We start from the raw sequence: 25,933 nt of genomic DNA on the forward strand, positions 1-25,933 counted from the left end.
AAATTGGGAAAAGATCTTTACCAATCCTACATCCAACAGAGGGCTAATATCCAAGATATATAAAGAACTCAAGAAGGTAGACTCCAGAGAGCCAAATAACCCTATTAAAAATGGGGTACAGAGCTAAAGAATTTTCACCTCAGGAATATCGAATGGCTGAGAAGCACCTAAAGAAATGTTCAACATCCTTAGTCATCAGGGAACTGCAAATTAAAACAACCCTGAGATTTCACCTCACACCAGTCAGAGTGGCTAAGATCAAAAACTCAGGAGAAAACAGGTGCTGGCGAGGATGTGGAAAAGAGGAACACTCTTCCACTGCTGGTGGGGTTGCAAGCTGGTACAACCATTCTGGAAATCAGTCTGGCAATTCCTCAGAAAACTGGGCATGATACTACCGAAGGACCCTACTATACCACTCCTGGGTATATACCCAGAGGACTCCCCAGCATGTAATAAGGACACATGCTAGACTCCCTAGCATGTAATAAGGACACATGCTCTACTATGTTCATAGTAGCCCTATTTATAATAGCCAGAAGCTGGAAAGAACTCAGATGTTCCTCAACAGAGGAATGGATACAGAAAATATGGTATATTTACGCTATGGAATACTACTCAGCTATTAAAAACAATGAATTCATGAAATTCTTAGGCAAGTGGGTGGAACTGGAGAATGTCATCCTGAATGAGGTGACCCAATCACAAGAGAACACACATGGTATACACTCACTGATAAGCGGATATTAGTCCAGAAGCTCGGAATACCCAAGAAACAATTCACATGTCAAATGATGCCCAAGAAGAAGGAAGGAGAGACCCCTGGTCCTGGAGAGGCTCAGTGCAGCAGTGTAGGGGTATACCAGGACAGGGAAGCAGGAAGGGGCGGATTGGGGAACAGGGGGAGGGAAGAGGGCTTATGGGACTTTTGGGGAGGGGGCAATCCTGGAAAGAGGAAATAATTTGAAATGTAAATAAAGAATATATCCAATAAAAAAAGAAAAAAATGCAAAAAATCAACAACAACAACAACAAAAACCCTCAGATGAATGGCTGGGAAGATGGCTCACTGGTTAAGCACACATACTGTTCTTTCACACGACCCAAGTTCAGTTCCCAGACCTCCTTTGAGCAGCTCACAACCACTTCTAACTACAGCTCCAGGAGGTCCAAGGCATCTGGCCTTCAACTACAGCTGTAGACGTATGTCCACCCAGGCAGGAACATACATATTCAACAACAGAACCAACACACATAAGAAGGAAATTTGCCTAGCACAACTTAGTTGGATTATTGAATAGTCCTTGGTTGTCTGTGGTTGTTCTTATACTGTGAGTGTTGCTGTAGCTCAGGCAGAACTGTCTCAAGAGCCTGCTTTGCACCTTCCCTAGGAAGCCTGAGGCGGGTCGAGCCTTACATACACATTGAAATGCTGCTCTTCTTAGTAATTAAAAAGGGGTAGCCTGGATGTTGTGCACTGTGTTTCACACAGGTTTTCTGTGAAGAGAGAAAAGTGCGTATAAAATTGACCTTGGATTTTTGAATATTGTTTTAGTGCTTGAGTAACAGATTCATTGGCCATGTGACTAGCAGGGATAGATTCAGTTGCGGTCTAATATAAGCCACGTTTATCTTTAGTTTGTTTGAACCAGTGCTCTTTACTGGAGGTGTGTGCCACCTGTCTGTTCTAGCCTGTTCATGCCTGACTAGCATGGAAGTAGCAGTGACCTCTTCAGAGCGTCCTGATGAAATGTGCTCAGAGGAAGTGAGGACAATGTCTTCAGACTGCTCAGAAGATAGCGTTTGTTCCCAGTAAACATTAATACTGCGAGAGAGGTTTTTCTATACCTAATTCTTGTTTCATTAGCTTCAGCCCTGTATCAAAACAGGTGTTAACAGTAGATGTGAGCACTGAAGCCTTGCTGGGGATCATAGGCATGTGCCACCAGGCCTAGCTGAAGGATCTCATTATGATTACAGTATTTATCTTTTTAGTTTAATAATAGGCTTACTTTAGTCTTTTCAAATGCTTAGGGGAAATGGACAGTATCTCTCTAATCATCTATAACATTTTTATATGTTAAACCTTTATGACCTTTATTCTGTAGCAGCAGACTTTCCAGGCCTTTGTTTTTTCCAATGAACAGTAAAAACATCATTTAACATTTCATTCTCTATATCTCCCTCATTTGGAGTAGTCCATCCTTCAGCATCTGTTACTATAGTTTTTGCCTTGTTTGAAACTTGGCTGTACATTCTGTTGTTTGTTACTGATTAGTTATGAGCCTTTCAAAGTGAAGTTCATTAGCAAATTTGCAACTCACAAAGCATGTCTCATTTCTCCGTATTCAGAATCATTTTGGCACAGAGATGTTCCTTGAGACTTCTTAAGCCAAGTAGAGAAAAATCCTCAAAGATCTTGGAGCTTTAAACCTCAAAGAGCTTGGACTTTGAGAAATCTCTAAGCAATTGTGAAAGAGTAAACTTACAAAACCTCACAGAGCAGTAGCTGAAGTCAGAGGCAGGTGAAAACAAGCAAGCTTTAGCTTCTACTTGGCAGCTTCTAATAGCTTGGTCTTGTCACTTCTCCCGCTGTCCCCTAGTGAGGCCATGAAGCAGCTGAGAGGTTGTGTATGGCCTCTACCCTCAGTCAGGAGGTTAGAAAACTGGAGGACCTCTCATTGGAATCCATCTGGTGGCAGATGACTCTGTTTGAAATGAGGCTGTTTCAGGTTCATAGGATCATCTTCCTGGATGATCCAGCCTCAGGCCCAATAGCTCTGAGCTACTAGCTTGTAATATAGGTGAGGAGGTACTCATTCCTCAGGTCATCCCAGGGTTGGCTACAGTTTCATTGGCCCTTTCTCAAGAAAGTCGTGAGTCTTGCTAGATGTCATTTATTTGGGGATTAGTTCGAATGGAGATTTCCTGATGACTACCCTCAGATGTAAGAATCCTCTATTAGAAAAATATAAAATCCCAGCACTCTTGGAGGGAGAGGCAGGTGGATTTCAGAGTTCGAGGCCAGCCTGGTCTACCGAGTGAGTTCCAGGACAGCCAGGGCTATACAGAGAAACCCTGTCTCGAAAAAAACAAATCCAAGAAACCAAAAAAAAAAAAAAAAAAAAAAAAAAAAGAAAAAGAAAAATATAAATATTTTGTCTTCAATTCATCAAAAATTAGAATAGAACTGCTAAGCTGGTTAACGGTCCACATTTGAGGAGAACACTTGTATTCCATTCAACAGAGATTTTAACATGTGAGTCTCAAGACTTTAAGGCTTAGTGACTTGTATATGATATTTGTTATTTAAGTGTAAATCATGGTAAATCTTGTAAAACTAGACTTTAAAAAACTATTTGGATAAAATAAAAAGGGGAGCACATAGTGCTTTCTTGGGGGTTGCCTTTCACACAGACTGTTTAGACAGGTTTAAAGGATGGAAGAAACAATATACCACAAAGGCTTTTGTCACTAGAGAACTTAGTTAACCACATAGATTAACCATAGTTTTAACCAGTCATAAAACTCAGACCTGTAATCCCAGGGCCTATGATGGTGAGTCACTTCAAACAAGCTTGAGCTACAGTGAGACCCTGCCTCAAAAATCAGTAACTATTGTTAAGGAAATTATAACATAGGCTACTAATTATGAGTAATATAAAAGGCTTGAATACATACGGTTTTAGATTTTAGAAGGATGACGGGCACTGGGCAGTTTATATAGATACAAAATAACAGGTGCTGGCTGAGAACCATGGGTCAGGAACCCACGGGAGAGCTGGAAAGGGGAGGAGTTAGGAGGGAGGGAAGGATGGAGGGAGGGAGGAGGAAACCCCATGGAGGGTGGTATGCTGGGAACAAGAGCAGAAGCTGACAAATACTGCTGACTGATGAGTAAGCAGAGCAGGAGTGGATGGCAATGTGAAGAGGTGAAACTTGCTCATGACCTTTATGGAAACAATTTCATTGTGGAGAAAATGCTGATCACTTAAATGGAGTGGGTTCTAGAGAATGAGGACATGCCAGTCTCCTGGGTACAGTATTGTAGAGGGTGGGAGGAGAGTCTGGGGAGGGCAAGGAGCCACAGAGGCTGTAGCTATGTTAGAAATGTATTATGATGGGAATGAGTCAGTAGAAAGAAAAAAAAAGTTGATGTAGAAGTGAGGAAAACAGTTACCACATCCAAGTCCCCGGGACTTGCGAGAGAGGGATATATTTAGCATCAAAGGCTTATTAGATAAATACAGATGTTCACAATCAAAAATTAGGAAAAGCTAAAGCTAAAGGAAGACAAAACAACATAGCTAAGAACAAAAATGAAAATGGAGCATTACCAGAGATCTCATATTAATAAGAAGGGAATACTGAGGTCAACTTAATGTCAGTAAATTAAATTTTTAGTTGAGGGGCTGTCTAGAGATGGCTCCGCCATTAAGAACAGTGTACTGTTCTTCCAAAGGGACTAAGTTTTGTCCCCAGCAACTACATCTGGCAGCTCAGAGTCAGATGGAACTCCAACTTCAAAGGGATCCAGCCTTGCTGGCCTCCATGGGCATCTGTGCTCACATGCGTATGTAGCTCACATACTACATATAGGCATATATGCATGTGCATAACTACAAATAATATTTTTAAATTTTAGATTAAATGAATTAGGTTTAAGAAATACTCATAAAGCTTATTAAAAAAAACGGAAAATCTGGGTTTGGAGATGTGGCTTATTGTTTAAAAGCACCTGCTCTCTTGCAGAGGACACAGGTGCAGTTCCCAGCATCCACATATCGGCTCACAATTTTCTGTGACTCCAATTCCAGGGGTTCTGACACCCTCTTCTTTCTTCTGAATTCATGTGGTACACATACATATATGCAAGCAAGCACTCATACATATTGAATTAATATATATATTATAATATATAATATATATTTAAAAAAAGAAAAACATAAAAATCCATGTCTTTTTAGACAGATTTTTTTGCCTCTTTTTCTATTTCCATGTGTGTGTTTGGTAGGCTCATGTATTTCTGTGTGTGCACATGCTCGCATATTTGTATGTGAGACTCATCCATGTGAATGCTGAAGTTGATGTCAGGAATTAGCCTTGGTTAGGTTGTTCTTCCATCTGACTTATTGAGACAAGGTCTCTCGATCAACCCAATATTTGCTAATATGGCAACTCTTCCTATCCAGCTTGCTGTGGGAGTCCCCTGTCTGCCTCCTGACGCTGGAATTACAAGCAGGCCACCATGTCCACCCAGCATTTACATGAGTTCTGGGAATCTGAACACCTGTCCCCACTCTTAGTCACCTCTATCTTGCTTCTTAATATTACTTTTCATTTTCTGTCAAGAGCTAGAGTCACCTAGTAAGTAAGACAACTCTCAGGATGAATTTCATGTTAAACTGCATTGGATTAGTCTATGTCAATGTTTTCTGGTTATTTGTAGAAACAGGGTTCCTTAGGTTTGTTGTCTGTTTGAGCCAGAAACTTGGGGTCCTTTTGGGGTACTCTTGTTTTCTTGTCCCCTGACTAAGACCTCCCTTAGTACTTATTTTAGAGACTGTCTTACACCTTCTTCTGCAACACACCAATACTGGAGTTCTGTTGTTGCAGCAATATGGGGGTCATATCTTATAACAGTGGTTTTCAATCTTCCTAATGCTTTGACAGTTCTTCATGTTGTGGTGACTTCCAATCATACAATTATCTAATTGCTGCTTCATAACTGTAATTTAGTTACTGTTATGAATCATATCTGATATGCAGGTGATATGCAACCTCCCAACAAGGGGTCAGGATCCATATGTTAAGAACCACTGTCCCATAATCTTAAAATTATCAGCTTTTCACTGAAATTCATCTTGGGCTTTCTCTTAGTTTTTCCTTAGTGGATAAGACAGGAAGACTTACAGAGGCAATTGGAGAAAGCCCCTTATATTTAGGTAATATGAGACTCTGAGAAACATTTTTTTCCTAAAATCAGTAATGAGGACAGAAGTATACACTTGTTCTACTCTTACATAATATAGTACTTGAAGTTGAGCTTCTTTATCTTAGCCATTCTGATGGGTATAAGATGGAACCTCAGAGTTGTTTGATCTGCATTTCCCTGATGACTAAGGACTTTGAGTATTCCTTATACTGTTCACTCGTAGCCACAGAAGCTGCATGACACTGGCATCAGAACAGACATGCGCACTAATAGAGTAGAAGAAAGAGCACCAAGAAAGAAGCCCAGAGCTGAGCCAGTTAATTTCTGACAAAGATGTTTTGAAAAACAAACACTGGAGAAAAGAAGCCCCTTCAAATAAAGCTGAGAAAACACAGTATCCACATACAGAAGGGAATCAGGATATCTCACTCTATAAAAATCAGTTCAAAGTGAGTCAAAGACCTGCTCTCCATTCTTGTATTCCAACTACATCCTTGGGACTTCCTTTAGCTAGTTGTACCATGAATGCCTCTGCATTTTTATTTTTTTTTTAGCTTCAACTGGGAAGCATCTGACTTCAAGGTCTTTCTCAAGTATCCTTTCCTGTGTGAAGCCTTACCTGACTTTATTAGATTTAGTAAGGTAAGTAAGTGGCTTTCTCCACTACAATCCCTCACATGGTTTATTCTTAAATTGGGACATAATTTACAGTCAATAAAATGATTTGTGATGGAATATATACATGTTGGCCCCTGTGTACTCTTATACTCCTCTCCTGCCAAGACATAGAACATATCCTTTCCCTAATGGTTGTTCTTCTTCCTTCAAGCCCCTCCACACAGACACAACTCGTGGCTCTCATGTCTATCAACAGAGATAAATTGTGCTTGTTTGGGGCCATCAAGATGGCTCAGTGGATGGAGGTGCTTGCCGCACAAACATGGCAACTTGGATTCAGTCCCTGGAACCCATGTCAAAAAGTAGGAGAAGTGACTCCACAGACTTGTTCTCCGAACTCCATGCGCACACCATGCCTTATGTACCTCTTCCCCATATACACTCAAATATATATAATTTTTTAATTTTCAAAAATGTCCTGTTCTTTTTAAACTTTATATAACTAGAATAACATGAACTATTTTACTTCTGGATTCTTTTGCCCAACGATTTCCCAGGATTCATTTGTTCTAGTGAATATCAATATTTGCAACTTTTTATTGCTGAATAGAATTTAGTTTTGTGTATATGCCATTATTTGGTTAGTCATTCTTCTGTTAATGGACAACATAGCATTTTGTTCTGGTTACTATATGTTATCGTCAGTGGCCTTTGTCTTATGCTGGAATCCTCACCACTTATTCAACACTTAGCAGACAATTCATTAAAGCTTTGCTTTCAAACGAGATGGTATGTGAGTTAGTCAGTTGAAAACCGCTTTCTTTAGTTGATAGGAGGAATACTATCTTCAATTTACTGGTGGTTAAAGGGAGTGTTCAGCTCCGGAACTGTGTTTGTTAATGGCTCCATGGCCCTCCAAGGAAAGGATTCAAATGGTTCTATGTTAGTCACAAGAAGAAACACTAAGACATGTGAGACCTGGTTTAATCAGATAAGCTACCTGGTTGTGTTATATGTTTCACTAGAAAAGTCTTTGCTTCTCCAAGTTGGTTATGTCATCACTGAGCTGCTGTAGGGGCGTCAGCATGCCCTTGAGCCCAGGAATCCTATGTTTGTGGTGCACATTGTGGGCCATTAAAAGAGTTAATGTTTGAAAGGGGTGAACTCAAGTGGAAATGATGAGTTTGACTTACAGTCTTGGGAGGTCATAGCTGGCCACGTGAAGAGAGAGCTCATTCCTTCCCATAGTGGGAGGCTAAGGGAAGGTGATACAGCCCTGGCCAAGCCTCTCCTACTTGGTGGCCAAGAGGAGATAAGATGGCTTGCCCTCTGTGGGTCCCCTTTCCCCCATATTTATTGAATTATATATAATTGCTATAATAAGGCTTCTATTTAAAGTGTAAAATGTGTGCATTCTTGACATGCATGGAGAAACCAAGATAATGAGCATGTTCACTAGGTCAGCCACTTCTCATATACTTGTGTAATCCTTACACACACACACACACACACACACACACACACCATTCTGCCTCCCCAGGCTACCATCGACCTATTGTCTGTCACTATGTTTATATTCTTTAGAATTCTCTCATATGAAATGATATCCAAGTATTGACGGGGAAGCACACACTCACACTATATGTGTTTACTGTTTTTCTCTAGACTAGGAAAAGAGACAGGCCAATAAACACGGCCTTGGGAATTTAGTTTTACTTAAATAAGAGGTCAAGAAAATACCCTAGGAGCTGAGTCAGCTCCTCTGCCCACTGCCGCTGGTAATGCTGGCTCAGACTGTACCTGAGTAGAAGTCAAAGTTTAATGCCACCAAACACACTGGAGGCAGGAAGTTGTTACCTTTCTAGAAATCATTTAGTGCCTCCAATCTCTGGGATCATTGCATGATTGAGGCAAGGATGATGAGTTCTATTACAAAAAAGTACTTCTAGACCATAAAGACAAATCCGGGTAAAAGTACCTGCTGGTGAGCCTGAAGGCCTAAGTTGGACCAACTGGATTAACATGGTTCGAAGGAGAAAACTGACTCGTGCAAGTTGTCCTCTGATATCCGCATGTGCTCTATGTCAACTTTCTGAGCACACATGTACACACGCCCTCACATACATACATGTATACATACACAATACATACATATATACATGCATGCTTGCATACATAATACAGACAGACAGACAGACAGAGGCAGAGACATAGAGCCATGGAAACAGAGTCAGAGAGGTAGAGACAAAGACAAAGATAGCCTGAGGAGGGACCCCTAGTTCTGCTGATGGAGACCGCGATGGTCTATAGCTAGCCAGATACTTGTTTCCCACTTAGGAGATGGAAGCAGTGCTTAAGGTTTCCCTGGGTGATTGCATCACGGAGTGAAAGCACACAGAAACAGTCAAGGCTGTTTAAGGCACTACCAAACTGCTGGTTGACCTACAGTCATACTGACACAATACAGTCAAATGCATGACATACAATCATATGTATGTCACCTGGTGGCAAACATTTTTACGGTGAATCATTCAGTGCAGCCAGGAATTTGGCCCTTGTTTGTGCCGAGTCATTAAGTAATGAAGAAGCGTAAGTGGAGCAGGAGGTTCTCCTCATGGCACCTTGCCTCATATCTCCCTGAAACCTTGTGCAACAGTCAAATCTGAGCCGCCAAAGCACTAGGAACCCCTGGCTGGGTGACCTTCATAGAGGATGGCAGCTCAGTGTGGCCAGACCCAGATAGACCCTGCAGACGGTGATAAGGACTGTACCTCTGCTTCTTGCAGATGTCCCGGAGGTCTCTCTTCCTCGTGGGAGTGAACCTCGTGGGGTTTGTGACACCCTAAAAGAACACCACTCTCTAACGTAGGGTGGATCCACAGTGAACACTGCAATCCACAGAGCTCGTGTGTGCATCACTCTGCTAGAACCTAGCCTCTCCAGCTGCCTGGCACCTAGAAATACCTTGTAGGAGAGAGGGCCCAACAACTTTAAAGAAAAGGGAGGAGTGATGGAGGGAGGGAGGGAAGAAGAAAGAGACACTGTGTTCTATTGAGGATAATTAGGTACCATCTACAGTAGAAGGCAGGAGGAAGCACTGGGGCACCCCAGGTCCAAGTCACTCCACAACACCTGAACCCTCCAGGCAGTGTCCAGGGTCAGGAGGGCTGTGAAGCTGCTGATGTTACAGGGAAGAAATAGGAGGAGAGGAGGAACCAAGTCCAGGCTTCCTAACCTGCTCACCTTGGCTTGGTTTTCCTCTTCCTGTCTCCTTCCCTCTATGATGGCCTCTAAAATCTGTCTCCCATTTCCATCCTTCTAACCCCAGGTTGATCCTCTAGACCTAATGCCCCCTGTGCAATAAATATGGCACACATGTAAAATATACAACAGATTTTTAAGTCATATGATGGTATAATTGAAATATCTCATTACAAATGCTGATTACATAGTAAGATGACACTATCTTAGGTCCTTTGGATTATAGATTATTATTAAAATGTCACTGGTTTCTTTATCCCCCTTTTTGTATGGATACTACAAAGATTACAGCAGTGATTCTTAACCTTCCTAATATTAAGACCCTAAACTTCAGTTCCATATGTTGTACTGACCCCAAACACAAATTATTTTGTTACTACTTCATAACTAATTTTGCTGTTAGGAATTATAATGTAAATATCTGATAATACAAATCCCAAGTGGGGTCACAACCTATATGTTAAAAACCAGTGGCAATTATATAAATCGTGCTGTGTAGCAATTATATTTTATCTCCATTGGACGGTATACTCAATACATTCATAGTCTTTCTTCTCCATCTGTTCAAATCCTTTTTTTTTTTTTTTGAAGACCGGGTCTCACTATGTAGATGAGACTGGTCTTGAACTCTTGATCCTCCTTACCTCAGCCTCCCCAGGTCTGGGAACACAAGTATCCTGTGACTTTTTCTTCAAGGCGCAGCTTAGGTCGTTTTAACTGTATTTAAATGAGGGCATGATCAAGATGAGGGCTTGAAGGCATGCTGGCATAGGTAGCTTCCACCTGAATGCTTTCCTGGCTTAACCTAGGTGAGTCTTGATTTTACAGAATGTGGATAAAGGCTGCAGAGAGAGGAGATACTGCCTGATTCAGGAAGTGTCCTCAGCCTCCTGCCTAGAGGGATAGGAGCAAGTCCAAAGCATGGACGTTTCAGGAAGCTCTGCCTCACTCCCAACCTCTTTGCATCCCTGAAAATGCCATGACACCCAAAGGATGCCAAAGCTTGGGTTCTTGGTAAAGCAACTGTCAACATTTCTAGTCCAAAGCTGGGGCAGCTGCTGTGTCACCTCCAAGAGCATACTACCCATGGGTAGTTCTCTAAATAACTCAAAAAAAAAAAAAAAAGGTGGGACCTACTATAACCCGAATGGTATGCCTCATCAGCAAAGTAGTATGTGAAATCTGGATTTAGGCAAAAGGCTATTTGGGGATGATAGTATGTTTTGCAAAGAATCCAAATAATGAAATAGGCAGCCAAGAGAGGCTATCTACCTACTGCATATAGTATTGTCAGGGGTAAGAAGAGACAGGCCTGTTTCCTATAGTTATAACCCTTTGGTTTAAGCTACTTCCTCTTTTCCCATTCATCTCTCCAAATCTGGTGTGGGTATGGGTAAGAGGGTGTTGATTCACCTGGAACTGGAGTCACAGGTGATTGTGAGTTGCTGGACATGGCCGGTGGTAACCAAACCAGCTCTCTGCAAGAGCACCTGATGCTTGGCCTCCTGATGCTTCTGTCTCAGACTTGCAACTCCTAGGCAATCTGTGTCTTGTTCTTCAAGACTCTGTTTATACTGTTTCCCTCCTAAACTCTCCCCTAATTACCCTGGCTTCCCCAGCCTCACTAATAAACAGCAATATGACTCAGAGATGTGCACATCATATACCTCCATACTCCTCCATCCTAAGTGATTAAGTCCATCTGTGTTTTCGTTTGGAGCCAGATTCAAAGAGCTGGGTGCAGATGACAAGCCCCACTGCTCTCACTAGATACTCATCCCCAGTGGTAATGCTTCATCCATTCTTGCCTCAGAAAAAAATCAGTCTGATGTGAAAAATGTTTTTATTATAATCTCTTTAACTTTCAGTGTATGTTTTTATTACAATCATTGGTACAATAAATATGAAAATGCTAAACAGACAATTATTACAGTGGCCTATGGGCTAAGGGACAGGGACCCAGGGATATTGTTACCCTGGGTACTTCCTCAGGGCCAATCAGGAGGTCTTCAACAAGTATTGAGAGGGAGAGGAATAGAAATATTATTTAGACTGTCAGTGCAGCAAATTTTAGAATGCCTATTAAAGCCGTGGAAACAGAATTTACTCTAATACTAAAAAGGAAGAGAGAGACTCAGGTTCTCCTGTTAGGACTAGAGGAAAGATTGCAGAAGCCAGTGCCTTCCTTGGGTCCCCAGTGCGTGCCCCCATCCACCCATGCATTGTGCTGGTCATCTCCACGTGCCATGTGCCCAGCCCTGTGCCCAGCCAGGCTCTCCTAGGCACCCACCTTGCACCTCGCACAGCAGAGTTAAGGAGCGCAAGGCAAGCTGTGCCTCATATACCACAGCACCACTTTCCCTCCGTGGTGGCCAGGTGTCCACAGAATGATTCTGAATTTGAAGAAAGCTCCATCTTCAAGAGTTAAAGGTTGACAGCGCTGATCCTTGGAGCGCTCTTTCTGCCTCCATGGCTTTGTCTCATCTCAGCCATGAGGATTGAGCGAGGACTGAATGACTGGACCATGCTGAAGGGGAAGAGGGAAGGAGAAATGCCACTGTTTTCACCTCCTAGCATTTCTCCTTTAATGACCTGTCCTCATGCCAGCTATGACGACCACGCTGCACTCTCACATAACTTGTCAGTGTATACTTCTTTAAGACAGTCTTGCTGCCCTGGACTGCTTTATGAGAGCTTCTGGCTGACAATCCTGGACCAAGGTCAGGAAGCCACCTAAATTGTGTTGCTTCTTATTGAGGTTTGTCCTTACTGTGGTGATACCATCAGACATGTTGGCCCCAAGGCTAGGGCGGCACTAGACTCCAAGGCTGTCAGAGGTTTTGTGTGCATGCACATATACTACACACACAGCTGAACCCCCATCCAATCACCTGTAACCTTGCCCAGTGAATTATGCTACAAAGACACAGGGCTGCCACTGTGAAACATTGTGATAGCAGAAAATATTTTTATCAAGTCAGGAGGGAGGGATAGAAGAAGAAGAAATATATATATATATATCTTGTTCTTTAAGAGGACATTCCATGCTGTCAAAATGAGACTAAATCAGAGAACTCCCTATGAACTACAAGGAACTACCAATTAGGGCCTGGTGACTTCTTTTGAGCCCTGGCACTGACTGCTCTCCATAGGGTTCTCACCTCTATGGAAAGAACATGAAGAAGGGATTAAGCATTCCCAGAAACCATGGCACTGAGGGGGGAAGAACAGGGAGATTCTTAGAAACATTCTTTTGGTTTCAGTACTTAAATACCAGGACCTGGTTTAGCTCTACACAGATGGCTTCCTGCTTTGATAGTATGAAAATACATTTTACCTAGACATTATTTAGACTTCTTCACAGCCAGTGGAGTAGACAGTCCTGACAATGAGTAGGCAGTAGGAAGATCAGACAAGGTAGAACTGACATTTGAGCAAAGGAAGCAAAGCTGTCCAGTAGTCTGCTTCTGTCTGTTTCTCAAGGGTTCAAAACAGGACTCACATCTACTACAGGACAGAGGAACTAATTCATTTTCAAGTAATGGAGTGGAATCTGAAGGGTAATTGTCCTCCCGAGACTAAGTAAGTGATAATGTAGATACCCCCCATACACACACACAGACACACACACACACACACACATTGTGTCTTGATTCCAGTTCTGAGTACAAAGGAAGACTCCTGGACAAACAACCTACGCCTTCCTGCTCTCTGTTTCCCCTCTTTGTTTGTCTCCCTTTCATCCCCACCAAGGAATAAAACTTGAGCCTGCCTTGCTGTGAGGCTCGGTCAATGTCTGTAACCCAAAAGATGGGACTATAAAAATGCCGCAGTATATTATAGTTTTCCTTTCTTTCTGATAATCTGATTCTTCCTGTCTCAGTTCTTCCCCATAGCTGTGAGGTCAGGCTTGGGGGCAGTCTGTCAGAGCATAAGGAAATCCAAGGAAGACAAACTGCTCCCTGAGGAACGAAGCTGAGTTTCAAAAGTGTCACCTAAGCAAAGGTTATAGTCTGGAAGATTGGAGAATAGCTAGAATGTTCAGGGCCCTGGAAATGGACCAGGAAGAACCCAAGATGGAAGTGTTTTCCAAACCATAATGGCCTACCAGCAGGTTAGGTTTGTGACCCAGAATTCAGAATCATTAGCCATCTCACACAGCTGGAAAATCCACTCAAAACTCCTGCCCCCTAGTTCAGTTCATCCCACTCACTGGCCACCCCGGGGTGGTCGTAACAGCAGAGCAGGGGAGGCCCAGCTGGAACCTCCAAGAGTCTGGGGGAAGGGGATACAGGTGAGCTCAAGAGAACACCTTGAGGTATTTCAAGTGTCCAGAGAGCCAAAGTATGTAGTGTCCAAAGCAAAGTCCTTCCTTGGATGTCTGAGACTGCCAGGGACCTCAGGCGTGGACCTCAGCCTCCTTCTTGATGGCTGGTTTATAAATGACTCCCTTGTTGTCACTTTTTTTGCTATAGGAACAATAAGAACACAAGTCTTGTTAGTCAAAAGAGAGCACGCACCAGAGAGCAGCCTGGCTCAGGTGTAAGATGAAGGAGTTTTAGAAGTCTGGATTCCTCTCTTGAGGACTTTTTCCAGGTCCTTTGGTCTTAAGAGAGAATGGTATCATGCTAAGCATTAACTAAACCTGAACCTATTTGTTTTCTGTTTTCAAGGCCTGGTCATACTAGATCTGCATTCCAAAGAAGGTCTCATTATTACCCCCACTCCACTTCAAAGTTCTGATGCCATAATTCCTAGAAACCTTATTTTCCGTACCAGAAGAAATAAAGTATGTCTTAGGAAAATACAAGCACGGCAATAAAACTATGGACAAAAGACATGTATAGCTGGTATGAGTGAGAGAGCAGGGCTTTCTTCATTTTTCTTTATTGATTCATAGAAGAAAACCCACATGTACAGATATTAGTGCAAAGACAAATACAAACTTGCCTAAGGTCACATGGCTAGTTAGGAATAGAGGCTAATTAGGCAGGGTCACCTTCACACCTGAGCACAATAACCCTCAAATGACCAACAGTGTTTGGAGAGCAACACTCCTAGGATAGTGTCGGGTTACACAACAGGGGCTTGCTCTTCTGCCAAGTTGTCTTGCCAGATAGATCAATCATCACGGACACATAAGACATACATTCAGAATGGGGAGTCTGAATCCAAGCCAACTCACCTCTTCTTCCTTTTGAAGAGCCAAATAGACACTGCCAGAACAATGGAGATCCCAAGAACGCCAGCCAGGACCACGGAAAGGATGATGCCTGGGGAAGAGGCAGGAGCATGTCACCCTCCTCCCGTTGCCTCATCTCATCTTCATCAGAGCACTCGGATGGGAAACTATGTCCTAGCTACATGGTTGTCCTCAAAACATTATCATCTCCTCACCTCTGTTCTCAGAGTCTAGCCTCTGGTTCGGTGGCTTAAAGGGCCACTGGCTGCTGTACTTAAAGTATCTTATGCAAATTGCATGGTTTCTAGCAGGGGTTCTCAAACTTGCCCAAGGATCATGTTCACAATGTAGAGTTTCCAAAAGGTCATCCCTCAGAGACGTGGTTTGAGCTACTGGACCTGGAACTCAGGAATCTGCATTTTATTTTCAACTATCTCCAGCTGATGCTGATGTTGATGCTTGTGGTCTGTGAACCACACTGTGAGAAACTCTGTGCTACAAAGTAAGATCTGTGTTTGTTTCCTGGCTGTAAGTTCCCTTGGAATGACTCTGTCACTGTTGTCCCCAATTTCCATTGCAGTCCTAAACAACCAACCCCACGGTGAAGGTCATGTGGCCAGCCACCTGACCTTAACACTGGCCTTGGGTATGTTTTTACACAGTGCCTTCCAATGTTAACCAACAGACTGACTTTAAGTGGAATTTTTGCATACACATTACAGTGTGATTGGTCTTTCATTAGAGAAGCATTTGATTGGCATGTTCATTTTTTTAATTAGAGCAGCTTGAGGGGCACCAGAAGCCAAAGCGACAGCAGAGAAGCAGAGAAGATGGGCTGAAAGTTGCACAGGCCCAGATCACACTGAAAATCATGGGGTCACCCAGTTGTAGCATGCACACTCAGGAAGCCACATACCCAAACTCAGTCTTGTGTCGGTAAGCAGTCCTACTTAAAAGGGGGAGAGAAGATTGGAAGTTAATCTAGAGCCAGACCATGATGGATCTGACCAGTGCATAGCAAAAAAACTCTACCTTTTAATTTTGGTTGGTATTCCAGAACTTATTCATATTAGCGGATGGTTATCTTGGGCTTAGGTTGATGGGGGAGGGGAACTTCCCACCTAGGGATCCATACTTTTTCCTTTCCATCCTGTATTCCTTTACCATGGTCACTTTCTTTGCTAGGACAAGACTTCAGTTTTTAATCATGGTGGCCAAAGAGGAAAAGTAAAGATGCGTAAGAACCAACCTTCCTTGGCAGGTTGTTGCCTGCTTCTCTGGTACTTGAATTAATTCCCCAGTGTAGAACCTGCCATGAGCCTTCTACTCCCACCTACTCTATCATCATGGTGTGGCTCTTTCTTTTCCATTTCTGCTTGGTCCTACTGGACAAACGCCTCCACATACCAACCTATCTTCTCTACTTCAAGAGACTGGAGTATTACAACTTCCCCCAAGGGATCACTGTTAGGAATAAGTAGGGTGAATTTAGAGTTCTGAGTGGGGCCAGCCATTGAAGGTAAAATCTCACAGCATAGTAGGGATCTCAGAAGACATAGTCCCCTGTAACTGCATCTTCTGAATAAATGGGAGAACCTAGTCACAACAACTTTCCCGGGAAGCCCGGAGTCTGCCTCCTACAGGTTCTCACTACTCTTCCTCTTTCTCTCAGCCAGGACTTTCATCTAAAGAAGTCTCTGTTTACAGACATCCTCTTTTCTCCTGGTTTTCTGAAACTTATAGAGCGAGTGTGTGTTCACCCCTGCTTGCTTCCATGCCTCTCTGCCTTTGTGGTGTTTGTTCTAACACTAGAATCCTGAGTGTGACAACACAGTGGTAACTCAGTCTGACACCCAGAGATAGCCTACACCAGTAAAGTACAGCATAAAGACCAAGACTCTAGGTGAGCACTAGTGTGAGGTGCCAGCAGAGGTAAGAAGAATTCACCCTTGAGGCTTTCAAACTACCGAAGCTTTCACAAGACCAGAGGCCGCAAGGTGAGGATTCACTTACTTGCCTTCTCCTATCCTGTGGCCGGGGCCTGACTGACTCAACAGGAGCTAGGATACCTTTATCTCTTCTCCACCACTCTACAATTTCACACCAAGCCTGCCAAGCCTCAGAGATGAGCCTGACCTGGAGATTCCTTGGTTACTATCAGAGTAACCTGAGTCATAAGGAGAGTGCCCCAAGGATAGGTGGACTGTTTCTGTTCTGGCTGGCAACCACCAGTCGTTAGTTCTTAAGTAGCTCCCCTGTTCGGATAGCCTGCTGGGGCCTCCCTGGTAAACTGAACATGGGTAGCAATGTATGGCATGATATGTACAGAGGGCAGGTTCCCTGGGAGGCGGGGGAGAATCTTCTACAGCACCTACTGTGTGCTCCCCCTAGCCTGAAGGTCAAGCACAGTACAACTTAGTATTTGAGTTTTCTGGGGTTTGTTTTTCTCATAGCACCTAGAGACCTTGTTCATGTCTATCTTAAGCTCTAGCTGTTTCTTCTCTAGCCCTGTGATGAAACACTTTTGTTCCTCAAGCTCCAGAAGCTAGTGCTGGTCCAGCCACATAAGACTCACCAGCAACCCACCTCACTAGGTTGTTCAAGCTAGACCATCTATTTCATAGTCACCATAAACATGTGAAAGCCACACAGACCCTAAGAGCTGAATGCTCCTACTACATGGCTGAAGGAGGTACCTGTGTGCTGTGGTCTTGGGTTGCTAAGCAAAGCCTGTGGAGAGCTAGGCCCTAGAGTGGAACTTTCCTCCAGAGTGGCCAAGCTTGGTGGACTCTCTGCAGCCACAGTTCACCTTTGCTTGCTCTGGCGTATTTTGACAATGGCATAATTTAGCCCAGTACTCCAGCCCATGTCTCACTCCTGGGTGGCCTCTTGTCAGGGACTAAATTGCCTCTCCTTGGAAACAATGATGTAACCTTAAAGAGCGATGAAGACAAAGAAAGTTCCAGAGACTGGGATAGGTGAATTTTCAGCTAAGACCTTTATGTTGCAAAAAACAAAGAAGCTTGGCCATGCAGGCAGAGAACCTAAGTGTCAAGGAAGAAAAACTCAGGTAGCAGTGTCACCCTAACAATTCTACTTCCCATGATGCCCAAGACAGAAAGATGTGCTTAGAACGCCGTCCTACCAATTTAGGCAGGACCAACCAAGGTCTACGGAGAAAGATCTTTCTTAGTGGGTTTGAGGTCCACCAAAGATAGAGCCAAAGCACCTGCTAGTTAAGAGTCAGGGGTTAGCAATTTCGGGGAGAAATGCTGAGATGACAAGAACTAGAGCCAGAGAGAGAAGACAAGGTGTTTCTCAGCAGAGGCTCAGCCAGGTGAGGCCAACCTGTGGCTAAGTACAGTACAGGTATCAAAGATGGTGTGGGATAGACAGAGCTAGAGAAGGTCATGTTCCGCTTAACAACGAAACGGGTTGTTTCCAAACAGTCCCTAAAGAAGAACAAGGAGTCAGATGGGGAAAACAGAGAGGCTTGCTCTCAGAGGTGGCCCCTAAGAGCCAGCTGCTGAGAACCTAGCAGGAAAGACTCTGAGATAGTTTCTAAGAGGATTGATTCATGCTGAGAATATAAGGGAGTGCTGCCTGCCCGGGGCCTCCACTGAGCACTGGGGCATCCAGCCAGAGTGAGCAGAGACAGGGCAATATGACACACAAAAGGAAACAGCACACAGATACGGACAGCTGCATTGTCCAGGACACCTGGAGAAGGTTGGGAACAGCTTGACACAAAGGCCTTGCTACCTGGACTGGCTGGCTCAGGAGCTGCATCTTCCGCTGGCATCTGGCTGCACCGAGGATGCTGGTTAACTGCTTTTGAGGTGTTCTGAAGCCTCAAGTACAAACACAGACAAGTCCAGCCCGAAGAGCAAGTGCTCATTTACACATCTTGGCGTACCTGGAAGAACAGTCTAGTATTTTCTAGCTTTAAAAAAAAATCTTTTGGATTGCAGGATGCAATCTCTTCTTATTTCAAAGTCCAGTCAAAGCATGGACTGTTTTCATGGACAGCATGATATGTAGGGATGATAAATACATAAACCAGTCTTCAGTGGTCTCCAGTCTTATGAGATAAGCCAGGAGAGTTTAGGTTTACCAGGGGTTCAAATACTTAAGAACATGACATTGGCTTAGAATGGTAACAGGTGACTCTTACTGAATGATGTTGTAAGCCACAAGTCAAGTGACTGCCTTGGTAGCATTCCCTTCAAATTGTACTTGACTAAGGAAAATGCCCTCGGTAGCCAAGCACACATTACTGTCTTTGAAGGGTGTATCTAACTGGGAACTATTTTTTAATCAACCATATACAATCTAGTCAGAGAATAACGTCTACAAAGAAATCTGCTCAGAAGGCATCAGCAGACAGATCATGCAGTGGCTGGGTTATAGAACTGGGATAGGAATGGAGGACTTGGCCTCCCAGTTTGCAAGCATGCATGCTGCACTGCTCTGAGCCAGGTGTCGTGCCAGCTCTTGTACTACGAGCGGGATCCAGTGGCCCCGGCTGTCAGCGCTTAAGTGGTGATGGATAATAGGATGGGGAGCTTATATCCCTGTCATTACAGAGCAACAAAAAGTATGACATCAGTTGGCAACTTCCTCTAGGCCTTTAAACGTTGATTGCAAGTTCTAGTCTTGAATTTCCTTTACACGTGGTTTTAATATTGTTGGCAGATTGAGAATAGAGCGAAGTTAAGACTTGAAATTCAACAACTGGCTTGGTTTATGTGTAAGCCATTTTAGAAAGAAGATATACTGGGGAGGAAAGAGGAAAGGAAATGGTCAGTTATATTCATTCAGCAAGCTTATAACATGCACCGGGCACGGTGCCAGGAATAAAGAATGAATGAGCCAACAGGCAGCCTTTCCTTAAGGAGTCCATCAGGTTATAAAATATTCTCGCTCTCTGGTTTTTACTGTAGTGTAATAGGTAACTATTCAGTTATATGCCACCTACTTCAACAGAGATGAATAAATCAGACGAAAGCGGCTGATAAGCCACCTCCAGGGCAGTGAGCAGTGCTTCTGAGAAGGTATGATTAAAACTTGGTCTTAAAAGAACTTTGAGAATGAGGGAGTCAGCTCAGACAGGAGAAATTGTGTATGCACCTGTCCTGCTTTAGGAGGCCCTGCAGTTTGGGGATACTGAGGCTGAGAGGACAGGGATGGGGGCTCCAGAAAGCCAACATGGAGGATCAGCCAGGGTCCTTTCCCAGCTATTGTTCCTGAACTATGCCCGCTCTGTGTCAGGGACAGGGTGGAAAGCTCAATGGGTTTGTTTTGTTCTGTTTTGTTTTGTTCCTGATTCCACCACAGTTCACAACTCAGGCTGTACTAGGGAAACCCTGGGTGTGCTGGGAGGACCAGCTGGGGCTTCACTTCTGAGCACATCTGATGATTGCTGCTGACAGTTCGGACCCCTGATCCAGGTCTTAGGAATCTGAAGGTAGGAACATCTCTGATTTTTCACTGAATACCTTGGAAGAATCGATGATACTTTTACATCTAATACCTTTTATTTATAAATAGAAACTTGAAGAAACAGAAGGTCAATAACCATATCACACAACGTCTAGTCTCCAAAAAAATTAATTAGCCATCTTTGCTGGGTATGATTTCTCTCTTTTGAAAGTTTTTCTAAAACTATGCAGGTCTCTCTAGGTCAAGCAAATTCTAATCAAGTTACTCTGCAAATGGCCATTGGTTAGGACCCTCCCCTAGGTGTCCAGCCAGCTCGATAGCTCAGTACACTCACCCCCCTAAATGCCCCTCCGCTGGCTCTAGATCCCTAGTGAGTGGCATGCAGTTCCTCAGAGCAGGCCTACTAAAGACATGATTATAGAAACTTTGGCCTCCTTTTGTGTCTCCAGTTTCCTTGCCCTTAACATGCTTAAAAATGAGCTAGACAATATTAGTATTTGGGTCTCTTACTATCTATCACCACTTGGATTCAGAGTTGGTGTCACTGACCAGGAAGAAATTAGCCCACGTCTGGGTCCTGGCCTGTGCTCTTTCCTGCACCCTCACTTAGGGTACCTGGCTCTCAGAAACCTGAAGAGGCTTCAGGCGAGTCTTCTCTCTAGCACTCACCTTGAGGGCAAGCACAAGTCTTCCTTGGAAGAGGTGATTTTCCAGAGCTAATTAACAGTCCCATGGCAGGGTCTGCTGCTTCCCATCTAGAATAGGGACTTTAAGAAGTCAAGAGAACCACCAGGCAAGAAAGCCTCATACAAATGGGAAAGAGACAAGGTGCCGAGGGTCCTGCAGAAAGGTGCAGGTGAAGGGGCCTGTGGATTTCCCAAAGGAAGACCAGTTCTCCTTCTTGCCACTTCCAGCCTTACCCAACTATATAAGAAGGATATTTACCTATGGGAGCAAGGCTTCTCTTGGGTTGGTTTGTCCAGGACTATCATCCAATACTCAGGTTTTCATGACATAATGCACTAGAGACTAGAGATGGCTCTATAGTTGATCTTCCAGGAGTTGCATTTCCAATACCCACACAGTGGCCCACAACCATCTGTAATTATAGTTCCATGGACTCCAACACCCTACTCTCATCTCCTGGAGCACAAGGCATGTACATAGTACACAAACACACATGCCAGGCAAAATACCCATATAATATAAAATAAAAATAAAATTTAATTAAAAATAAATAAATATCAGAGCATATGATAGTCAACTTAAGAATCCTATACTAATAGGGAGAAATCCAGTCCTAAACCTACAAAGTCATTGACCAATTCCTGGGAGATAGTGTTTCTCAATGGGGCCATTTTGCTCCATCTCCCCTAGAGAACCGGACAATGTCTAGAGATTTTTTTTATTTAATCTCACAAATGGGAATATGCCCCTGGCATCTAGTAGGGGGCACAGGGAGGCACCCACTATAAGAATTATCCTGTCCTGTGTATCAATAGTGCCAGGGTTCAGAAACCCCACCCTAGAGCTGTATTATAGCTACAGTACAAGCCCCTTGCAGAGTCTAGGCTTTTTTTTATAAGCATATTCTAGGAAAATAGCAGGGGTGAGTTAAATGGGCCAGTCCTATTTGTTTCAATTTGATTAAATCTCAGAAAACACACACACACACACACACACACACACTTTCCTAGAGATTTTCTTTACATTGCTTTCCTGGGAAAATGTTTGGATTCCTTAGCTCTCATTAACTTCCAAAGGAAATTCTGAATCTAATAGACACTAGTTGTGAACAGCCTACATGGAAAAGTCTGCAAGGATTGAACCCAAATCACTGTCATGTGCTTACACAGGTTCACACTAGAAACTAGAAACTGCATGCTAGGCAGACCTGTCCTGGTTGGTTGTGAGAGGCCCTGTGAATCCAGGCACCCGTGGGCAGAGGGCCGGGAGGGGAGCCTCCCAGGGGCTGCTTCTTTGTCTAGCCTCAGGAAGTAACCTTGGCTGCCTATGTTTTGGAGGATGAGCTCGGGGAGCATTTTGGCCAAGTTTCTATAACCAGTGTCTAAGTGAACAAGTCTGCCTTGAACAGCCACAGATTCTCTAAGGAGAAAGCTGAGTCTAACCTCACAGAAGCAGCAGCTCTGGCCAAGCCGTGCGCTAGGGTCTGTGGCAAAGCTGCGTTTGGGCTTTGATCTTGATGTCTGAAGCCAGGAGTTAGTTTTCAAGCTTCTGTCTAGAGCCTTCTCAATCTATGCCAGCCAGATCTTGCAGGATACCAAAGCACTCAGCTACAAAACTGCCTGTATGGTCCAGTCTACAAGCAGCTACTTAGACCTGAGCCCATCTAGGAAGATGGCTAATTAGCTCCAATGCCACAGTCCGTTGATACAAGTAGGGATTACTTATAGTTGTCATAATCAAATTCCTGCACGGTTTCTTCTGATCCTCTGTAACCGCCCCCAAACTCTGACCCTGCAATGTAAAGTTAGGATTGGCAGTTATTAGTTTCCATATTTAGTATCTTGGTACTAAAAGGATGTCAGAGCAAGTCTCCAGCCCAGCATCCTGTGACCGAGGAAGGGTATGTTTTGTTCACATCATACAGTCAGGAGAAGAAAAAGCAAGTCCTTAAATGGAGGTCTCCTGACTTCAGGGAAAGCATATATTACCCCTTTTCTAAGAATATATACAGACTACCTCAGAAAACAGCTCTTACAGCCCTTTAGCCACAAGCAAAATCTCACCTGGTCTGTGTGGACAATGGTCATCATCTCCAGGCTATTAAAGTTAAGAACTGAAGTAGTTTCATACCAGGTATGGTGCCTCGTGACTGAAACTGCAGCCTCTTGAGAGGCTGAGGCAAGAGAACCACAAGGCCAAGGCCAGCCTGGACTTTCACATCGAGTTGGGAGGCAGCCTGAGATACACAAGACCTTGTCTCAAGAATACAGAGAACTGAAGTAGGTTTTGTTCAACCCTAAGTATTACATACTCCACTAAGAAGAATGGGAAAGGAGAATGTTGTGCCCAGAATGGAGAGCAAATGAAAACACCCCAGGCATCTAAGTCATTCCTTAGGAAACAAGAGGGTTGTCACTGTCTTATGCATACTCAGGTTATAGGAAGGGCCACCCTATTACCAGATTGTGTTTCAGACTCAGGAACTGGAGAAAAGGGAGTGACCTGAAGCAAGTGGTATCTGGAGAGGAGAACATGAGGCACAAATCTTAGGGCATGAGGGTAACCCACAGACACAGCCTACAGACACAATGCTGGCCGTATCGATGGGTCAGTTCAGAAGGGCAGATTTCTAATACCTTCTGGCAAGGGCTTTGAAACAGTCTTCACTGGTTCGTGTCTAAACTGATCAGGCAACAGTTATAATCTCACATAGTAAAGCAATAATAATAAGCATCAGGTGAGGTGAGGGTGTGGCTCCTCTCACAGGTGAGCCCATGGGTTGCTTTAAAATACTAACATCTGGCCCTAGTGACCATGAGGAGATAATGGGGCGCTTCTACAGACTTGCACTGCTTCTGACCATCCAAGATGCCCAAATTTGGTGAAGCTCAGGAAGGCGTGGCGAGAAAGTGACCTCAGAGGTTTGAAGATGGGTGTGGACAGCAACAGCTCTCCTCATCCCCACCCCCACCCCGCGCTTTCAGTGTTCTGATGGAAGCTCTGAGCAAGTGAAATGTTCATTTTCTCCTAATAGCTACAGTTACAGACTTAGGAGGAATAATGAGTCCCTAGCAGTTGAAATAAATGAAACTATTAAGCTTTATTCAACTTGGAATGTGTGTGTTAATGCAAGCTCAAGATTAGATTTAAAAAAAAAATGCTGTGAAGCAGAGCGCTTGCTTGCCTAATGCTACATTAGATTTTGAGGTGCTGTGGCCGTGAATACGGCTCATATCCTTGATCTTATAAAGGAGCATATATGGATGTGTATAGTGTAGTATGTAATCACTTTGCTAGGCTGAGGGCAGATTGTGTGTAGCCCTTGATGCAACAGAATCTAGGATGGGAAATTAGAAGTCTCTCCTCAGACAAAGGATTCCATGTATCTTAGGATAAGGAATTGTTCTTAGAGCAGAGAAATCCCCCAAACATCTCATCTTCACCTGTGGGTGACTCCCAGACTTAATAAGGGCTCTGGTCCATGTACCTCAAGGTCATGGTCTGAACTCTCCAAAGTCTTGAGGACTTGGAAAACACTGAAGAGAAACTACAATAACTATACACCAAAGCTCTTGGATGTGTTCTGGTTCCTTGGCAGCCAGGGGACTCAGCCAGTCTCCAAAAGACACTGCTTCCTTGGAAGGAAACAGACATCTGGTAGCCCACTGCCTCCCCCTTCCCCCAGCACCTTCCTCACCTTGTCGGAAGGAGATGTATACCAGCCTCTCATCGAACTTCTGGACCTGCCGGAAGTTGTTGACCATTTCTCTGGGGGTAGGATCATCCATGTGTGTGAAATACAGAGCTGTCTCCAAAGCCAGCAGCTGAGGGGGAAGTGGAAACAGGTCCTCATGAGCACATGATGCTCACTGGACTGGCCTACTGGAGAAAGAACTTGGGGGAACCCTCTGGAATCAGCCCTTGAGGTGCTTGGCAGAAAGTATTTGAAAACAAAGGGAAAGCCAGAGAAGTACTTCTCCATCCTGAGGGTCTCACTAGGGACTGCTGGGTTGGGCTGGGTACTTCCCTGCTGTCAAGGTTCCTAATGACCCCAGAATGACCCCAGGGAAAGAGAAGGGGGCTCCTTAGCGTCCCACAAGACCACATCCCTTTTATGACGCTGAATTGGAACCTAACTCTTAAAGCAGTTGGGAGGTGGGAGGGCTTGTTTTTATCGTCAAATCAGAAGAAAACGGCAGAGGAAAGAGGTCCTAGTGATCCGGCTGCTGGCTCCCTGGCATTTTCACACCCCCGTGAATATGATACAATCTGTTTCTATGGCAGCCCCTGGGTTGGCTATTGCTGCTTCCCCGCACATTTCACCTCTGATTCAGCTCATCTCCTCTCCTGTCCACCCACTGGCTGCCATTTACCGAGGTTTAGCAGCTCAGAAGTTCACAGTAAAGAGGAGATGTTTGACAGTGAGGGCTGGCTAGGAAGGCTCGGGTGGGTGATGACTCTGCAGCACCGTCCACCTCCTCTACGCTCTTTGTCTTGCTTTCAAGCTGTGGGGTAGCAGGATGAGCCGTGACTCAGCTCGGAAGTCAGGTGATCCTGAGACCTTCTAACCCTGCCTTCCAACATGAGCAGCTTAGAGATGGTAGCTAATGGCCTGGCTCCCTGGCTTGCATGGCTAGATTGTGAGCCTAAAGACAGTGAGCCTCTTACCACTGCAACCCATGTGTAAGCCCACATGTGAGTCTGCTATGGTCTCTGTTCTGCCCCACAAAAGGAGCCAGGCTCTCTCCTACGAGGACAGCAAATGCCGTCCAGCCACCGAGAGGTATATTAGCAAACACAGCCTCGCA

At 44.1% G+C, this 25,933-nt stretch overlaps 1 protein-coding gene across 1 annotated transcript in view; it reads right to left on the minus strand.

Moving 5' to 3' along the window:
• Positions 1–11,640: 11,640 nt before the first annotated feature.
• The window catches only part of Ca12 (carbonic anhydrase 12), a 52,991-nt gene continuing 38,698 nt past the window's right edge, over positions 11,641–25,933 (minus strand). The window contains exons 8-10 of the mRNA XM_052187961.1: positions 24,823–24,949; positions 15,000–15,087; positions 11,641–14,283 (exon numbers count right to left, since the gene is read on the minus strand). Of these exons, the coding sequence (XP_052043921.1) occupies positions 14,214–14,283; positions 15,000–15,087; positions 24,823–24,949 (285 nt within the window). The 3' untranslated portion in view covers positions 11,641–14,213. The remainder of the gene's footprint in view (positions 14,284–14,999; positions 15,088–24,822; positions 24,950–25,933) is intronic.

This window comes from Apodemus sylvaticus, chromosome 7 (assembly GCF_947179515.1).
Source record: "Apodemus sylvaticus chromosome 7, mApoSyl1.1, whole genome shotgun sequence".
Taxonomy (NCBI): domain Eukaryota; kingdom Metazoa; phylum Chordata; class Mammalia; order Rodentia; family Muridae; genus Apodemus; species Apodemus sylvaticus.